We start from the raw sequence: 20548 nt of genomic DNA, 5'->3' as shown, positions 1-20548 counted from the left end.
TGCATAGGCAGCCTCAATAGTAAAAAGTTGGTTACATTCGTCAAACACTATGTTTGCCTCCTGGATGATACCTTGTTCAATAAAAATAATCTTTGATAGTTTTGATCTTCGAGGCAATGGTGTGTACGCTGCACGGAAGATAAGACGGCCTCCTGTCTTCATTACACAAGATTTTTCCTCCCCGTCTCTTCAGGGAACTTTTGACGTCATTTGCGCAGCTGGAAATCCAGAGCCTGCACATTCTGCCTGCTGTTGCTCCTCTGCACTGTTGAGAATTTTTTGTGCGCCGGAGATCACTCAGACTGGAAGGTGCAGTGACTCTCTGGCGGCTGCGCAGAAGCAGGAGCAGGATGAAGACATTTCCCATACAAGTGTGGATAAAATACCCAGAACAGCATGGGCACAGGTGCGTGACCACAGCGCCACAATTGCACGTCACAGGGTAGTGTGACATGCATGGGAGGGGGATGGTATTATAATGAAGTTAGGAAGCAGAGATTTCTTCCAGACTCCACACACCCCGGAGCCTGGAAGAAATCATTAACATAAAACATTAAAACTTTAATTCTCCACCACTAGACCGAAGCTGTGAGGCATACAGGTAAGACTATTTTAACCATTCTATTACCTGTATTCCCATAGTAATATCTAGAAAGCGTCCAGGGGGTTATAAATTCCCTTTAAAATGTTTTTAAAATATAAGAGAAACATTCTCTCAGACAGCAGGCAGTTTTAACCCTGTAAAACTGCAGTTAGCAATAGATTGGATACTTGGAAAGTTGTTTAAACTTTAAAACTGATGTATATGTTTATAACATTAGCAAAACAGAGGAGACGTTTTAATAACCCCAATGTCACGAATGCACAGTGACCCGAAGGAGGTCCGCTCATGTCCAGTGCCATGGGCGCCCTGTACAGAACCCCTTCTTTCGAGTGACCGCGCTAGCATCCATCCAGGAGACCTCTGAAGTGGACACTGCAGAGTATATACGCATTTTCTACATTTCAGGAGCATATTTTTATGTGTGTATATATTTTTTAAATCAGAGTCAACGTACCATCGAACAGCTAGATCGTGACTTTTCAGCAAAGGCACACAGACACTCCAATCCCACTTTTCTCTGAAGGAAAGCTCGTCTTGTTGCAGGAATCGGTAGGCTGCTTCCATCAGGTCTCGCAGTTTCATTCGCCTGCGTCCATAACGAACTGTGCTGGAGTCACTGCTCTCCAAAAACAGTCTATTGAATACCGGAGGAGCACTCTGAAAATACCGAAGTGAAAACCTGTCCAGACAAACATGCATGAGAAAGAAATGAGAAAAACTCCGTACAAAACAACTGGCTCCTATGCAAATGAGCTAAATATTTCCGAGTTCACCTTTACACTGCCGCAACAGATGCATTTTAGTGTCCACGTTACGGCCTCAAAGTCATTCAAAGAATTCAATGATGAACTAAGCCCAGTTTAGCTGAAACCTGTGGGGTGTGGGCATAGTGGCTGCCGCATTCTATAGTCTGCTCCGTGCTTCAAGATTTTCATCTTTTTTTTTTTTTTAACATTTCATTACCCATTTTAGACAATGCATTTTTTTTTTAAACTCTAATGAGAAGCCTGTCCAAAAAGAGAATGGGGCATCAGACTGCGCTGCTCGTCTGTCAGGATGATATACCAGAAGAGTCCAAGTGGATGTAATAGAAAATAGACTCTATTTCTGCGCGTTTCGTGGGGATCACATCACTTCCTCAGGACAGTCTAGGATCATCACATCGGGGCTTGCAGCAGCCGCCAATGCTAAGTGCAGTGGTTGTGTGTTACACAAGCATAATAGGTGAGTGAATTTGATTATCCCTAAGGAATATTCCTTTGATCTCAGATAAGACCCTATGTGTGCTCTATATTCCTTCTAGCTACATTGATTTATAAACAATGCACTTTCACTAAATGGTAAGTGAACCCAGAAAAAGTCTTTAAAAAACAAAATGAATGCTCTGCATTTAAAAAAAGAAATCAGGAACAAAACATGATTTTTCTGACAGGCTGGACACAAAGATTTAAAAAAAAAAAAAAAAAAAATCAACCAGCCGCACGAAGGCATTACAGATTTACCCTGCTGCTTAACCCCTTAACGACCAGGGGTATTTTTGGTTTTACATTTTCATTTTTCCCTCCCCTTCTTTCCAGAGCCATAACTTTTTTATTTTTCCGTTTATATGGCCATGTGAGGGCTTATTTTTTGCGGGACGAGTTGTACTTTTAAATGACATCATTGGTTTTACCATATCGTGTACTCGAAAACGGGAAAAAAATTCCAAGTGCGGTGAAATTGCAAAAACAGTGCAATCCCACACTTGTTTTTTGCTTGGCTTTTTTGTTAGGTTCACTAGATGCTAAATCTGACCTGCCATTATGATTCTCCAGGTCATTACGAGTTCATAGACACCAAACATGTCTATGTCCTCTTTTATCTAAGTGGCGAAAAAAAATTCCAAAGTTTGCTAAAAAAAAAAAAAAAAAAAAAAAAAAAAAAATTTGCACAATTTTCCGAGACCTGTAGCGTCTCCATTTTTCATGATCTGGGGTCGGGTGAGGGCTTATTTTTTCCGTGCCGGACTGACGTTTTTAATGATACCACTTTTGTGCAGATACGTTCTTTTGATCGCCCGTTATTGCATTTTAATGCAATGTCTTGGTGACCAAAAAAACGTAATTCTGGCGTTTTGAATTTTTTTCTCGCTACGCCGTTTAGCGATCGGGTTAATGCTTTTTTTTTTTTATTGATAAATCGGGCGATTCTGAACGCGGCGATACCTAATATGTGTATGTGGGTTTTTTTTTTTTACTGTTTTATTTTGATTGGGGCGAAAGGGGGGTGATTTGAACTTTTTGTTTTTTTTTAAGTTTTTTTTTATTTTTAAACATTTTTTTTTTTTTTTTTTTTTTACTTTTGGCATGCGTCAATTGCCTCCATAGGAGGCTAGAAGCTTGCGCAACCCGATCGGCTCTGCTACATATGGGCGATGAGCAGATCGCCCATATGTAGCAGATTTACTGCTGTGCTTTCAGTGCCGACCCCCGATCACGTGACGGGGGTCGGCGATGAGGTCATTTCCGGCCCGGCGGCCGGAAATGCTATTTAAATGCCCGCTGTCAGCTTTGACAGCGGCATTTAACTAGTTAATAGGCGCGGGCGGACGGCGATTCCGCTCGCGCCTATTGCGGGCACATGTCAGCTGTTGATGCACAAAACAACTTGTATGCGGCGCTGTTCACACTATGGCCCGCACAGCATCCAGGCCAGCCTAGTACCAACACCCTTCTATTAGTTCAGGCGGGCTGCCCAGCGCTAAAATTGATTGGTATTTTTGCACCTGTGTTGCCATCTTTATTATATGGGTCCACTGCATCCTGATAGTGCATTTGTTTGGAGGCCTGTATGGGTAAACCTTGTTTTCTTTTGCTGTTCTCATTATTGGAGGATTTTCAAGTCCTCTTTTTGTACTGTGCTGTATTATTATTTAGTGTTAGGTACCCGTAAGCGTGGAGATCTTTGACGTAGGTTACGGGCTCACGTATTTTGGCCAAAATATCAGCTAATACTCCACATTTTTTTAAATGTGTTTTTTGCACTTTTTATTCGGGGTGCAGTTGGGCCCATTTGGTCTTGTAAACTGCGGTGTCTGTTGTTCACACGGCATGCATTTTTTTAGCGCTGGGCAGCCCGCCTGAACTAATAGAAGGGTGTTGGTACTAGGCTGGCCTGGATGCTGTGCGGGCCATAGTGTGAACAGCGCCGCATACAAGTTGTTTTGTGCATCAACATACCAGGCAATCGCCCCCTCCATGTATTGGTAGGCTGGAGCAGTTGCTTGATTGGTATTTTTGCACCTGTGTTGCCATCTTTATTATATGGGTCCACTGCATCCTGATAGTGCATTTGTTTGGAGGCCTGTATGGGTAAACCTTGTTGTTCTTTTGCTGTTCTCATGTCAGCTGTTCATAACAGCTGACATGTCCCGGCTTTGATGCGGGCTCAGCGCCGGAGCCCTCATCAAAGCAGGGGAAATGCCTGATGACGGACTGTGTCCGTCATTGGACATTAAGGGGTTAATGACATTTTTTTGCTACCATCTCCTGTTTATCACACCAATGCAGACCCGTATGTCTCCATGGTAACAGACAAAAAAAATCTGTTTATATATACACAGGATGGTCCAAAAGTAGGTGGACAGAAAACAACATTTATTTTGATTTATATATAAAATTATATTTACTAACACAAGCATAACATTGACAATTAAATTTTATTCTGAACAATAATACAAAAAGCCCTTAAATTTTATCAACGCAGGTGCTCAAACTGTTTTCCATCACAATTTGCACAGCTTTGAAGTCTGCCTCTTACGCGTCGGCAAACATTTTTGCACAAGTCTCTTTGGGTATTAATTTCTTGAAATGCATCTCTTATGTAATTTTTCAAATCACTGACACTTTTTGGTTTTTAACTATAAACTTTGTCCTTGAGTACTCCCCAAAAGAAAAAATCCATTAGGGTCAAGTCTGGTGAACGTGCCGGCCAATAAAGTGGGCCTCTTCAGCCAAACCATTTATTAGGAGATGTTTCATCAAGATACTCGTGGACTACTCTTGAATAATGTGGATGGGCCCCATCTTGTTGGAAATAATGGTTATTTGAATTAGGCTGTTGGTGTAACTGGGCAACAACTTGATTCATTAGAATTTCGACATACTTCTCTCCTGTGACTGTTCCATAAAAAAAAAAAAAAAATGGTCGAAAAACACCAAAACTTGAAATACTACCTTCATAACCCTATTACACATACTGTACCTGTCCACCTACATACACAATGCTCAGAAAAATAAAGGGAACACTTAAACAATAGAATATAACTCCAAGTAAATCAAACTTCTGTGAAATCAAACTGTCCACTTAGGAAGCAACACTGATTGACAATCAATTTCACATGCTGTTGTGCAAATGGAATAGACAGATGGAAATTATTGGCAATTATCAAGACACCCTCAATAAAGGAGTGGTTCTGCAGGTGGGGACCACATTTCAGTACCAATGCTTTCTGGCTGATGTTTTGGTCACTTTTGAATGTTGGTTGTGCTTTCACACTCATGGTAGCAGGAGATGGACTCTACAAGCCACACAAGTGGCTCAGGTAGTGAAGCTCATCCAGGATGGCACATCAATGAGAGCTGTGGCAAGAAGGTTTGCTGTGTCTGTCAGTGTAGTGTCCAGAGGCTGGAGTCGCTACCAGGAGACAGGCCAGTACACCAGGAGACGTGGGGGGACCGTAGGAGGGAAACAACCCAGCAGCAAGACCACTACCTCCGCCTTTGTGCAAGGAGGAACAGGAGGAGCTTTGCAAAATGACCTCCAGCAGGCCACACATATGTATGTGTCTGCACAAACGATTAGAAACTGACTCCATGAGGATGGTCTGAGGGCCAGACGTCCATAGATGGGGTTTGTGCTCACAGCCCAACACCGTGCAGCCCTCCAAAGAAATATATACACACACACTTTATATGGGAGTGGTCTTTTTTTGTCCTCTCATTCTCGGGTCCTGGGAGTTTGAGGGTTCTGCACAGGAGCACTTGGAGCAGTGACTCCCTATCACCACTGGAATCACTGTTGCCTTCACCCTCGACATCTTCTCCAGTTCTCCTTTGAGGCCCTGGTATTTCTCCAGCTTCTCATATTCCTTCTTTCTGATGTTGCTGTCACTTGGCACTGCCACATCTATTATCATTACTGTTTTTTGTTTTTTTTTTAAACCGTCTTTATTGAGTGTAATACAAAGTATACATATAATGTCCAATAACATAACAGAAGAACATTTATGCAATATTATTGACATTAGATGGCATTTTTCAACTGGATTCCTTAGGATTGGATATCAGGAGTAAGATATCAACAGCAAATGCCAACGTTTTAAGTGTACGGTGACCGACCTCTATGCCTCCAAAGGAAGGGATCATCTCCAGACTTCTTAGTAAGGGATCAAGGGCAATATTAAACAACAAAGGTGACAGAGGACAGCCCTGCCTCGTCCCCCTGAAGATGGAAAAAGGGGTTGACTGGATACCATTAAGCCAAATCGAAGATTGGGAGTTAATGTAAATTGTGCGTCTAAAATTAAAAAAGGTAAAGACAAACAGTCTATACTTCAAAGTTCAGATAAGATGAGACCAAGACACACGATCGAAAGCCTTATCAGCGTCGAGGTTGACCAGTATATTCAGCTTGGCCCTAGCCTGATAACTGTGTGTGATGGCCGCTAACGCCGTCCTGATATTTTAAGTGATAGACCGACCATGGACAAAGCCCGTTTGAGATGAGGTAAGAATATCAGGATGCATAGACTGTAATCTATTAGCCATGATTTTGGTGAGCAATTTAAAACCAACATTTAAAAGGAAAAATTGGGCGGTACGAGGCAGAGAGAAGCGGATCTCTGCCCGGTTTTAGAAGTAATGACAGACAGGCTTCATTAAATCTATCCGGCAGAGAACCCAAGTACAAAATATGGCTAAAAAGAGAAGTGAAGTGTGGAGTAATTAAGGGTTGTAACAGTTTATAAAACTCTACCGAGAACCCATCCGGGCCAGGGGCTTTATGCAGTTTTGAAGATTTAATGACTGATCTTACCTCCTCAGAAGAAATTGGTTGGTTTAGGATCTTCCGCTGAGAGTCAGAAAGCCTTGGTGGACAAGCCTTGTGTAGGAATTCATATCCATCCTTCTGAGAGTCCAGAGATGGGCCATAAAGATCTGCATAAAAGTCTCTAAAAACCACACAAATTTGGGTTGGGTCACGAGTGATAGAGCCATCGGGTAAGGCAATATTGGGAAACCTAGTAGCCGCTTTGAATGGCTTTGTTAAAGACGCCAGGAGACGGCCTGGTTTGTTCCCCCAACGAAAATAACGGTTACGATGATGAGCCTATTGGTTGTGTGCCTGCTCATGTAATAGGGTATTTAAATTTTGTTTAGCTGTCAGGTAAGCCTCTCTGGAGGAGGGAGTATTATGTAATTTAAAGTCTCTATACAACTGAGTGAGCTGGTCTAGGTGAGGCCGCAAGGAGGACAACAACTTCCTTTTTTTCTGGGACAAATAAGAGATAACATGCCCCATAAGCACGGTTTTAGCAGTGGCCCAAAATAGATTAATATCGTCCAAGCATTCCAAGTTGTCCTCCACAAAAGTCTCCCACCAGCCCATCATATAGTGCTTGAAATCATCTGAAGTATAGAGATAAGAGGGGAAGCGCCAGCTCAAAGACACAGATCTATTAGTGAGTAGGTCCAGAAAGAACGGGGAGTGGTCTGAGATAATTGAAGGGAGAATGTCAACTGTTTTTAGAAGGGAAAGAAGAGAGGCAGAAGTTAGCCAATAATCAATTCGAGTGTGAACATCATTTACCCTAAAATAAGGTACATTCTCTTTCTGTAGGGTGGCAGCACCTCCAGGCATCAACCAAGTCAAGCCTGTTTAACAAGGTAGAAATCGCTCTGGATGGAGGGTGAGATGCGGGAAGGGGGGTAGATCCGTCCAAAAAAGCATCATGAAGGGCATTTAAATCTCCACTCAATAATATATTGGTAGGATGCCAGCCGTGAACCATCTCTTCAAGTTTAGCAAAGAAGGAGGGGCTAGTAGTATTGGGTGCGTAAGCATTTATAAGGCAATATTCCCGCTGTTCAATAACAGCTCTGGCTAATACATATCGCCCTGCCTGGTCCCTCACCACATGCTGTATAGAATAATCGAGATCCTTATGAAACAAAACGGCCACACCACGTTTCTTCTGTGTAAAGGAAGCCTCCAAGCACTCCACATAATGTCTATTACGGAGCGCTGGGTGACCCCTGCATAGCCAATGGGTTTCTTGTAAAAAGACAATATGGGGATGTAGATGAGTAATGTGATCTAGTACTTTTCTGCGCTTGACCGGTGAATTGAGGCCAGCCACATTCCATGAAAGAAGTTCTATGGAGCGTATATTAATGTGAGAAGCTATGTTATTAGTGGCGGCCATGTTAACCTATCCCACATTGGGGCCAGAACGTAGAAATGGGGAAGAAAAAAAAAAAAAAGGAGTAGTTGGGCAAAGGTCTGTCCCAACGAGCAAACCTACCAACCCAAGTTAGCCAAAAAGACCGGACAGAGTATGCCCAAAGAAAGGAAACCCACCCCCCACCCCCAAACCCCAACTGAACTGAGAAACAACATATAAACCAAAAAGTTAAATATCGGGTTAAGTTATCTTAACTAATGGTATCCCCTAGAAGGAAAAACATGAGAAAAGAACAAAAGTTCAATATAGATCAAGCCATAGGCTCAAAATCAAATCTTAAAGGCAAAATAACACATGGCTACAAATCAGAGTCAAGTGACCGGAGAGGAAGCCCGGGAACAGAGCTCAGCTTCCTCTAATGCTTTATCTGGGTCATCAAAAAATACCGGTTTTCCTTGAAGCACGACCCGAAGGCGTGCAGGGTAGAGAAGAGCAAAACGATTGCCTTTTGTCATGATCCCACTGCAGGTTTTGACCTGCACATCAGGGTTTAATGTCTTGAGCTCAGTGCAGGCTTTGACCTGCACACCTGGGGTTAATTATTGTGGCCTCTCTTTGGTTCAGGCAGAGCTTTTTATTGCCCTGAGATACTCCAATCCCTGTCAGTTATACTTTTGCCTTTGGCCGAGTGTTGTGACCCCTGTGTGCCTGTTCGTTGTCTTATAGCTTGCTTATATGGTTCTGATCCGGTTCTGTCCCCCGTTGTGAGTTTGCCTGTTGATTCTGTACATCTGCTTCTCTGGTTTCTGACTTCTTGGCTACGTCTTGACTATCCGTTCTGTCTTGCCCTTTGGTAATTGTCGTGCTTTCTCGTGCATTGACCCTGGCCTGACCTGGTTTATTTCCCTGTCTATGCCCATTAGTAACTTTGTTCCGTAGTTACCATTCTAGGAGTTTTCCTGCAGCTCCTAACTCTTGGGAGTTTAGGCCACGCCCCCAGCAATCACATGCTTCAGGTCCAGTGGGTCTGAAGCACGCATCTTCTCTGCTGCTGCCCGCTCCACAGGTATCTCTGAGCACAGGTTGTCTTACTCAGGACACGCGCACTGGCTCAGTGAGCAAGTGCATGCGGTGTTCCTGACATTATAACTGACCGTGAATTTTTTTTTTCTCTCCTCACTTCTGCAGCATGGACCCAATGCATGCCTTATCTGAGCAGGTGAAATGCTTGACTCAGTCGCTGCAGAAGCTAAGTTTGGAACACCAAGCTCTGGCCCAGTCCCAACGGCAGGTTGCGGACTCAGTTCAGGGGGTGCTTTCCGCAGGCTTTCAGCAGGTGGGGAATAGAGATGTCATTTTAGTCCCACCCGAATCCCCGGTTAAGTTACCAGATACGTTTGCTGGTGACAAAAAAAGAATTTAGAGCGTTTAAAGAGGGCTGTAAGCTCTTTTTCTCCTTGAGACCCCGCTCCTCTGGGGATGAGAAACAGAGGGTGGGGGTAGTTATGTCCCTCCTTAGGGGGTCCCCACAAGCCTGGGCATTTTCGCTTTCCTCTTCTGCCCCAGAGAGAATGACTGTGGATACGTTTTTTGAGGACTTAGGGCTTATTTACAATGAGCCAGATAGAGTGCGTTTGGCTGAGGACAAGGTGATGAGTGTCTGTTAGGGGAAGCACTCGGCCGAGTGGTTCTGAATTTAGGCGTTGGGCAGCTGAGGTTTCTTGGAGTGATGCCGCCCTTCGGGGGCTGTTCCGTAGAGGCCTGTGTGAACGTCTGAAGGATGCCCTGGCACTCCATCCTCCACCTGACTCCCTGGAGGATGCCATGACCCAAGCGGTTCGCATGGATCGCAGACTGCGGGCAAGAGGTGTTATGCAACTTGAAACATCATTATTCTCCAGTGGAGTTGAGACCCGGACTTCTCCAGTGGCTATGGAGCTGAGCGCTGTCACCTGTGATGAGAAGGAAAGGAGACGCCGCCGGGAGAAGCAGTTGTGCTTCTATTGTGGGAAATCTGGACATTGGTAGAAGGACTGCTGTTACGAGCTCATTTTCTGCTCCACCAGCTGGGAGTTCTCCTTCCCTTCTCTCTCTGGTAGTGACAGGAGGTAGTGAGGTTAGTTTAATTGGTAATGGTCTGCCACCTGACGAGGAGGAGGATAGTGATTGGATCTCTAGAGTATCAGACTGGATATAAGACAGCCAACGCCCTATCCTGTTGCTGGTGATTCAGTCTGCTTCTCAGGTCTTGGACTTCAGCTCTGCTCCAGTCATCTCTGTGCTGAATTTCCACTCTTATTTATCTGTATTTGCCAATTTGCCTTTTTGTCCTTTATTATATTGGCCTCTTTTTGCTCTGTCTCAGAATATTCCAGAGTGCTGATATAGTGGGAGAAGTCTAGTGACTTCAAGGCTAATTATGTTATCAGAAGCGTTGGACATTATTTTTGGTAGGGTTTTCTGTCTGCAATCTGCCAATATCTTTCCTTTCAAGTTAGTTTGGCCCCATCGTTTGCTCAGCCTATTTTTCTGCCTTTGTTTGTGTTTTCATCTTGCTTCACCGTCAATACATGTGGGGGGCTGTCTTTCCTTTGGGGTCTGCTCTGGGGAGTTAGTTTTCCTCTTTTCTTACTTTAGGCTTATTTAGCTCTCCGGTTGTGACGAGGCGTCCAGGACCACCGTAGGCACGCTCCACGACTGCTTCTAGTTGTGTGTTAAGATCAGGGCTCTGCAGTCTGCATAGTTACCAACCTCTCTGGTTTTCTGAGACTTAGCGTTGTGTTGCTTTTTTCCTCCTCGGTGACCCATTCATAACAGACTGCCCCTCCTGTCCGTCATCCTCCAAGGTGGCGGGAAACGACTAGGTCTGGGTAGTAGTCGAGGAGGCTACTCAAACCTTCAGGTACCTTTTTCCTCACTTGCAAAAATTGTGCTTCGGGTGGAACTGGAACTTGGTGATGGTCCTGTTCAGACTACGGCCTTTGTTGACTGTGGTTCTGCTGTTAACCTGATTGATGCCCGGATTATGACTCTTAATAAGATAGGGACAGTCAGGCTTCAGGATCCTGTTAAACTTGTGGCAATTAACTCGTCCTCTCTTACCCGGGACGGTATCTGTTTCAGGTCTGAACTTTTTTCTCAGAAAGTGGGTTCCACTCATGTGGAAAAATTAACTTGTCTTGTGTTAGATAACTTGCCTGCAGGACTGGTACTGGGGATGCCTTGGCTACAACGCCATAATCCTACCATTGATTGGGTGACGGGGGAGATCACTCAATGGGGATGTAAAGATAAGTGTTGTAACCTGGGGCCTTTTGTTAACTCTGTTAAAACCGTATCTGTGTCGTCTGTCGGTTTGGAAGGTATTCCGGAGTACCTGAAGGATTTCGAAGACGTATTTTCCGAAAGTGAGGCTGAGGCGCTGCCACCACATAGACCCTACGATTGTGCCATTGATTTAGTACCCGGAGCCAAGTTACCTAAGGCTCGATTGTTCAATTTGTCCGGGCTTGAGCGCCAAGCCATGAAGGAGTACATAGCTGAGAGTCTCCGCAAAGGGCATATCAGGCCTTCTGTGTCATCCATGGAAGCAGGATTCTTCTTTGTGAAGAAGAATGGTGGTTTGCAGCCGTGCCTCAAATTTCGGGAACTTAACAAGATAACGGTTAGGAACACTTATCCACTTCCCCTCATCCTAGACCTATGTAACCAGTTATCTGGGGCCCAATGGTTCGCCAAATTAGATCTCCGGGGGGCCTACAACCTGATAAGGGTTCGGGAAGGGGACGAGTCAAAACTGCGTTCCTCACATCTGAGGGACTCTTTGAAAACCTGGTTATGCCCTTTGGGTTAACCAATGCCCCCGCTATTTTCCAGAACTTAATCAATGTTGCGTTTTCTGACCTGATAGGCCGTTTTGTTGTCATTTATTTGGATGACATATTGGTGTATTCCCCGGACAGTCAGTCTCACTTACAACATCTACAGACAGTTCTCCAGAGACTCAGCGAGAACCAACTGTTTGCTAAATTGGAAAAATGTTCGTTTTTCATACAGGAACTGTCTTTTTTGGGGTTGATTGTATCTTGTGAGGGGTTTCGTATGGACCCTAAGAAGGTGCTGGCGATCGCAGACTGGGTTCAGCCTCATGATCTCAAGGGGCTCCAGCGCTTCTTGGGATTTGCGAACTATTACCGGAGATTCATTAAAGGTTTCTCTCAAGTGGTTAAACCACTCACAGATCTTACCCAGAAGGGGGCTGATGTAAAAAAATTGGTCGGAACGCGCTAAGGAATCCTTCTCAGCTCTTACGAAATGTTTCATGTCCGCCCCGGTGTTGGTCCAGCCAGACCCGTCCAAACCATTTATTGCGGAGGTGGATGTTTCTGAAGTAGGGGTGGGGGCAGTGTTGTCCCAAGGTCCGGCCACCCTTACTAATCTGAAACCCTGTGCCTTCTTCTCCAAGAAGTTCTCATCCGCCGAGAGAAATTATGATGTAGGCAGTAGAGAACTTCTTGCGGTCAAGCTGGCATTCGAAGAATGGAGGCACTTTTTGGAAGAGGCGGCTCACCCTATCACTTATCACGGATCACAAAAATTTGGCATACCTTGAATCTGCCAAGAGGCTTACGCCAAGACAAGCCCGTTGATCACTTTTTTTTTTTTTTTTTTTTTTTTTTTTCACACTTTCAATTCTCCATTACTTTTCGACCAGGGTCCAAAAATGTTAAAGCGGATGCCCTGTCCAGAAGTTTTGACCCGGTGTCTCCCCCCGAGCCACCGTCCTCCATTCTTCCCCCAGGGGGGGTAGTGGCGGGGGTCTCATCAGAGTTGGAACAAGAAATTTTGAGGGCTCAGTTCCTAGCTCCGACGATCAGGCCAGGGGATAAATTGTTTGTTCCGGATTTATTGAGGCCTAGACTTCTGCAGGAGTTTCATGAGTCTAGGCTGAGTGCTCATCCCGGTATCACGGCCACTAGAGAGGCAGTAGCCAGTATTTTCTGGTGGCCTTCACTGGGGTCCGATGTCAAGAAATTCATTGCTGCTTGTGGAGTTTGTGCCCGTTCCAAAAGCTCGCATAACCAGCCGGCTGGGGAACTCATACCTTTACCGGTTCCTGTTAGGCCATGGACTCATCTCTCCATGGATTTTATTACCGGTCTTCCACCTTCCAGGGGCAATATCGTGATCTGGGTGGTGGTGGATAAGTTTTCAAAACAGGCCCATTTCATTCCCTTGGCAGCACTACCGTCAGCAGAAACATTGTCAAGGTTGTTCGTGCAGCATGTGGTCCGATTGCATGGGGTACCCCTGAATGTGGTGTCTCACAGAGGTGTGCAGTTTGTGGCCAAATTTTGGAGGGCATTCTGTATGAAATTGGGCATCTCACTCTCCTTCTCGTCGGCATATCACCTGGAGAGTAATGGTCAGACAGAACGCACCAATCAATCCCTGGAACAAATTTTCAGGTGTCTGACCTCCGCCAAGCAGGAAAATTGGTGTGATGCGTTACCGTTGGCGGAATTCGCTTTTAACAACCGGGTGAGTCAGTCCACCAACATGTCCGTCCCCATTCCTAATCAATTATGGGTTTAATCCTCATGTTGGGGAGTTTTCACGGGTGGATTCCGGTTGTCCAGGGGCAGAGGGGTCTGTCCAACGGTTAAAAAACCTCTGGGCTGAAGTCCAGAGTAATATCTCTCGGGCCCAGGGGAGGTACAAATATTTTGCTGAGAAAGAGAGGGCCCCAGGACACGTTTCAGGTGGGGGAAAAGGTTTGGCTTTCCACACGTAACATCAACTTGAAGGTACCGTCAGCTAAATTGGGACCAAAGTTCATTGGTCCGTACGAGATTGTGGAGATAGTCAACCCGGTAGCACATAGGTTGCGTCTCCCCGCCTCCTTAAAGATATCCAATGTGTTCCATAAATCTCTGTTGAAACCCGTGGGGTCTGTCAAGGAGGACTCCGAGTCTGTTGTTCCTCCAGTGTTGGTGGAGGGTCACTTGGAGTATGAGGTTGGAAATATTGTGGACTCTCGGCGGGTGCGCCGCTCTCTGCAGTACCTGGTCCACTGGAAGGGATATGGACCGGAGGATCGCTCGTGGGTCCCTGCTCACTCTGTACATGCAGATCGCCTGTTTCGGACTTTCCTTGCCAAGTACCGGCGAAGCCTGGGGGTCCACAGTCCCCCTGTTGAGAGGGGGGTACTGTCATGATCCCTGTGCAGGTTTTGACCTGCACATCAGGGGTTAATGTCTTGAGCTCAGTGCAGGCTTTGACCTGCACACCTGGGGTTAATTATTGTGGCCTCTCTTTGGTTCAGGCAGAGCTTTTTATTGCCCTGAGATACTCCAATCCCTGTCAGTTATACTTTTGCCTTTGGCCGAGTGTTGTGACCCCGTGTGCCTGTTCGTTGTCTTATAGCTTGCTTATATGGTTCTGATCCGGTTCTGTCCCCCGTTGCGAGTTTGCCTGTTGATTCTGTACATCTGCTTCTCTGGTTTCTGACTTCTTGGCTACGTCTTGACTATCCGTTCTGTCTTGCCCTTTGGTAATTGTCGTGCTTTTTCGTGCATTGACCCCGGCCTGACCTGGTTTATTTCCCTGTCTATGCCCATTAGTAACTTTGTTCCGTAGTTACCATTCTAGGAGTTTTCCTGCAGCTCCTAACTCTCGGGAGTTTAGGCCACGCCCCCAGCAGTCACATGCTTCAGGTCCTGTGGGTCTGAAGCACGCATCTTCTCTGCTGCTGCCCGCTCCACAGGTATCTCTGAGCACAGGTTGTCTTACTCAGGACATGCGCACTGGCTCAGTGCCGCTATGATTAGTGCTGTGCTGTCTAGGAGTCCAGCTTTCTCTAAACATTAGTAGGATTTCTCCATATCAACCACCTTCATTATCTGTCGATGGTACATCCCATGCAGCAGCTTGTCTTGCCATGGCGCTTCATGTTCCTGTTCTTCCTTCCCGATCTGTTGTTGCTGCCTTAGGCTTTCTCTCAGCATCTCATCTTTTGGTGTCATTTTTCTGATGTATTCCTGGATACTCGTTTCATCCGTGATGGTGGCTTGGATGCTTATCAAGCCTCGACCACCCTCCTTTCTATTGGTATACAATCTGAGTGCTAGACTTAGGGTGGAGACGTCCATGCATTGTGAGGAGCTTTCGTGTCTTCACATCTGCAGCCTCCATCTCTTTTGGCCAGCATGATATGCTCATTGATAACTGGCAGGGAATATGTACTAATGGCGTGGATTTTACTTCTTCCCATTGAGCTGGCACTTCAGGACCATCCAATGTCTTACCATTTGGATGTACAGTTATGTCCTTATTTATTTGGACAGAGACAACATTTTTCTAATTTTGGTTCTAGACATTACCACAATGAATTTTAAACAAAACAATTCAGATGCAGTTGAAGTTCAGACCTTCAGCTTTCATTTGAGGGTATCCACATTAAAATTGGATGAAGGGTTTAGGAGTTTCAGCTCCTTAACATGTGCCACCCTGTTTTTAAAGGGAAAAAAAAAGTAATTGGACAGATTAAAAAAATTGTAAATAAAATGTTCATTTCTAGTACTTGGTTGAAAACCATTTGTTGGCAATGACTGCCTGAAGTCTTGAACTCATGGACATCACCAGACGCTGCGTTTCCTCCTTTTTGATGCTCTGCCAGGCCTTCACTTCACTGGTGGTTTTCAGTTGCTGTTTGTTTGTGGGCCTGTCTGAAGTTTAGTCTTTAACAAGTGAAATGCATGCTCAATTGGGTTGAGATCAGGTGACTGACCTGCCCATTCAAGAATATTCCACTTTTGCTTTAATAAACTCCTGGGTTGCTTTGGCTTTATGTTTTGGGTCATTGTCCATCTGTAGTATGAAACGACGACCAATCAGTTTGGCTGCATTTGGCTGGATCTGAGCACACAGTGTGGCTCTGAATACCTCAGAATTCATTCGGCTACTTCTGTCCTGTGTCACATCATCAATAAACACTAGTGACCCAGTGACACTGGCAGCCAAGCATGCCCAAACCATCACACTGCCTCCGCCATGTTTTACAGATGATGTGGTATGCTTTGGATCATGAGCTGTACCACGCCTTCGCCATACTTCTCTTTCCATAATTCTGGTAGAGGTTGATCTTGGTTTCATTTGTCCAAAGAATGTTCTTCCAGAACTGTGCTGGCTTTTTTAGATGTTTTTTAGCAAAGTCCAGTCTAGCCTTTTTATTCTTGATGCTTAGGAGTGGCTTGCACCGTGCAGTGAACCCTCTGTATTTACTTTCATGCAGTCTTCTCTTTATGGTAGATTTGGATATTGATACGCCTACCTCCTGGAGAGTGTTGTTCACTTGGTTGGCTGTTGTGAAGGGATTTCTCTTCACCATGGAGAATATTCTGTGATCATCCACCACTGTTGTCTTCCGTGGGCGCCCAGGTCTTTTTGCATTGATGAGTTCACCAGTGCTTTCTTTCTTTCTCAGGATGTACCAAACTGTAGATTTTGCCACTCCTAATGATGTAGCAATTTCTCGGATGGGTTTTTTCTGCTTTTGCAGCTTAAGGATGGCTTGTTTCACCTGCATGGAGAGCTCCTTTGACCACATGTTTCCTTCACAGCAAAACTTTCCAAATGCATGCACCACACCTCAAATCAACTCCAGGCCTTTTATGTGCTTAACTGAGAATGACATAACGAAGGGATTGCCCACACCTGTCCATGAAATAGCCTTGGAGTCAATTGTCCAATTACTTTTGGTCCCTTTAAAAACAGGGAGGCACATGTTAAGGAGCTGAAACTCCTAAACCCTTCATCCAATTTAAATGTGGATACCCTCAAATGAAAGCTGAAAGTCTGAACTTCAACTGCATCCGAATTGTTTTGTTTAAAATTCATTGTGGTAATGTCTAGAACCAAAATTAGAAAAATGTTGTCTGTCCAAATATATATGGACCTAACTGTATTTGGATGTTGCTGCTTGCCTTGCCTCTTCATCATGGTTACCGGTTACCTGATTACCCTGTGGGATGCCTACGTAATTGTAGAATGTCTATACATCTGCTATGTGCCCTACTGATAATTCCACTCCATCAATCTTGACTACCATGCCTCTCTTTCCATTACCAACCGATCGTACTTCTCCAGTCCGAAGGACATGTCGATGTCTTTGCTGTAGATCCTTGTCAGGTGGATCAGTGAATTGATGTCTCGTTCATTTTTCCCACTCTTGAATTTGTATCCATAGATATAAATAGACTCTGTAATTATCTGACTTAGGGGCTTCAGAACAGAACAATGGGGACCTTGGTATATGCCGCATTTGATGGTCACTTGTGCTAGTTGTCTTGAGATTACTTCCAATGTTGTTCTCTATAGCCCCATTGACTTTCATAGCCCCATTTAATTTCCTGTAGTGAGCCAAGCATACACAGATCCATGTGTGTGGCATGTAGTCAATCCAGGCTGTGGTCTGTCTGGATCTTGAGCTCTGTTGGTCCCAATGGTTCATATGGTTCTGTAGCAATGTGGCTATGATGCCTCACAGATCTTGCAGCCACATTGGCAAAAGTGTTGTGCGTCCTCCAGGGTGTTCAGTCTCTGCTATTCATGGAGTTGCTGTTGGGAATACACCTTGGATGGTTCTTTGGTCTCTAGGGCTTCATGCCTTTGTACTTGTCCAGCTTGGTCTTATTATTGATCTTTACACCCTTCTGTATTTGTGATAGTTGGCTGACTGGTTGGTTACCTTGATCTTTGTCTCCAGTCTACTATTGTTCTTGTATAGCCAAGCATTTCCATGATTGCGGAGGCAGTAGCATAGATCAGTTTATTAGTTTGAGTTATGGTGGTGGTAGGTATTGATGCAAGTGATATGTTGGCATCTTCTAGCATATTGTCTGGTGGTGTTTCTGGCAGTAGAACTCTGGCATTGATGATATTTAGTTTATTGTCTGTTTCAGATCAGCTACAGTGCTCTTATTTGCAGGATTGGAACAGAATTTTCAGGGGGTTGTTCCTCCTGGTCTTCCCGTGAGGTGCATCGTTGGGTGACTAGTTGTTTTGTATCCATCAAGGGTTTCCTAATACGCTTCATACATCATCTCTCATTTGGTCTGCTGTTATAGTAGTATTTAATCAGATCCAGGTTATCGTGCCCTGTTCATGTATGGTTTGTTCCAGCAGCCCATTTATCATCAGATTATCCTGGTTCCTCGACATCTGACACAGTCCTTGTTAATCCGGGCAAAGCATGACTCTCTTTGTTCGGGTCACACTCATTTATTGAGGTAGGCACTCTAGTGTTAGTAGTCTTGCCCAAGGACCACTGCTGGTATATTATGTCCAAAAAGGAAGAGCTGGGATTTCAACCCCAGGTCTCCCATGTTGGTGGTTGTGCACACTAACCACTATGCTATAACAGCCACCTAAGGTAGGTATTATAGTGTTAGTAGCCTTGGTATATAATTTATTTTTCCACAGGGCAGAGCCAGGATTTGGTCCCATACGTGGTCATCAGCTGTGCACGTAACCATTATACTATACCAGCCACTATATATATAGTTGCATTTGGATTTTACTTTTGTTACGATAAGCACTATGCCATGTGTGCTGGATTTAATTCTGGAGTTGAATGTGTTACATATGAACACATTTATCAAATGAGGACTACACCTACAAGATGGCAAAAGCGCTTCCTATTCAAACAAGTGTTTTTACCTAATGTCTGCTATCCATGATTAAGGACTGGTTTACAATCTGAAAACGCATATTATTGTTGGAAGTATCTGGAGATGTAAATTTCCTTTTTAATCGTCCTGGAATAAAGTTAATATTATAAATCCGTGCTTCCGTTGTCTCACAATTCATTCGTAATTTTTTACGCAAATGAGGTGATGGGACTAGGCCCCGAACTTCCAGCTTTCCTCTCAGTGCCGGCCTCCTCCCAATGACCAACAGGTCTCTCTTCTCTATGACCTGTTATTCCCCTTCCTGCCACAGATGAATTGTCCGGCTCTCACAAAGTCACTGGGATAGCACTGCACATGCGCTGCCCCTGGGAATGACATTGCCTGGCGACATGTTGGCAGGGGGAGAGGGTCACAAAGAAGAGTCTCCTGTCAATCACTAACAGATGGGATAAGAAAGAGCCCCTGCAGGAGCCAGCTCATTTGCATATGAATTCACTGAAAAAGTACGAGACAAAGGAGACACACACTTTATATATGGTATGGAAGTAACCATAGTTACAGGTACTTTACTAAAATATTCAGGATTGAGAGTCAGGTACAGGTACTTTACTATGATGACATTATTTTGGGGTCTAAAAACCAGCTGACCGTTTGCCTTTAAAAAGCTACACATATTTAGGTAACCACAATATTCAACACTTTATTTTTCTTTACCCATTTCAGTTTATTTTTCAATTAAACTAAGCAGATTATGGGTGACAAAGCATCACTACTTTTTTTGGTTTATTACTAATCTATGCTCCCTTCCCCTAAGTAATATACTTACCAGCCGCCATCTTCTGCTCTTCCTGGCCCCGCTCCGCCATCTTATCACTGCAGCTTCTAACTGACCAGAAGTCAGAGAAAATGGTCACAGGCTCTCATTACACGTCTATGAGAACCTTCTTCTGGCTCTCATAGACTTACATTGAGAAGTGACCTCTGCAGAAGACAACCGCAGCGGCGCAGACTACAGAAGACGACCGCAGCGGCGCAGACTACAGAAGACGACCGCAGCTGGGAAGCATATTACATTAGTGATTCCACTACAGGGATAAAATAAAAATAAAAAGTTCTGAATTGATTTTTCTTGGTATGATTTTTACATGGGCTTTTTAAGTACGGTGTGAAATCTTTATACATCAACTGTAAGTCATTTCAATTACATTTTTAACAAAACTCAAGCTGGTGTCCATAGTTAAGATGGATACTTACGGAAGGACATCAGAGTGACTGGCAACCAATCGGCTCATAGCCACACATAACCTCTCATGAAGATCATGGTTCACCTGACCTCCAGCTTTAATACATTCCGCATTTCTCTCAAGGAGATCTAATAGCAAAGGTCGAAGTTGTCGTCCAAGCAAAAGGGTATATTCCTTATCCAAGAGCAACTGCGCTAGCGCAGTCAAAATGGATTCTCTGTCCTGTGGAGTCCATTCCTGAAAGACAGCAAGAACAAGTCGATAAGCTAAATTACTAGGAAACCAAGTAACTTGGCCAACACATGCTTCACAATTTATGCAAGACAAGAAAAATGGTTCAGTTTCCAGTTTTAGCGACTTTTTCACCTTATTCATGAAATACCCATTCTGAACATTTTTCCTGGTTTCTGCAATTTTCAGCTATGCAATTAACATAAAAAGCATTGTCTACTTTTATTTTTAATGACCATACAATACAACTAAAATGATACCCATCTGGCACATACCCCTGTGCGCAGCAGTCCTGCAGTGATAATGTTATGACTGCAAGTGTTGCAGCCAATCA

General features: G+C 44.4%; 1 protein-coding gene across 2 annotated transcripts in view; it reads right to left on the bottom strand.

Annotated features, from left to right (window-relative positions):
* MDN1 (midasin AAA ATPase 1) overlaps positions 1-20548 on the bottom strand; it is a 476296-nt gene that overhangs the window by 442486 nt on the left and 13262 nt on the right. For both annotated transcript variants that reach the window (XM_073589565.1, XM_073589566.1), the window contains exons 2-3: positions 19994-20220; positions 1059-1283 (exon numbers count right to left, since the gene is read on the bottom strand). In XM_073589565.1, coding sequence (XP_073445666.1) covers positions 1059-1283; positions 19994-20220 — 452 coding nt within the window. The remainder of the gene's footprint in view (positions 1-1058; positions 1284-19993; positions 20221-20548) is intronic.

This window comes from Dendrobates tinctorius, unplaced genomic scaffold, assembly GCF_039654945.1.
Source record: "Dendrobates tinctorius isolate UK_male_01 unplaced genomic scaffold, ASM3965494v1 ptg000111l, whole genome shotgun sequence".
In the NCBI taxonomy this organism is placed as follows: domain Eukaryota; kingdom Metazoa; phylum Chordata; class Amphibia; order Anura; family Dendrobatidae; genus Dendrobates; species Dendrobates tinctorius.
Note: the sequence above shows the minus strand (reverse complement) of the source record. Positions and strands in the feature narration are given on the sequence as shown.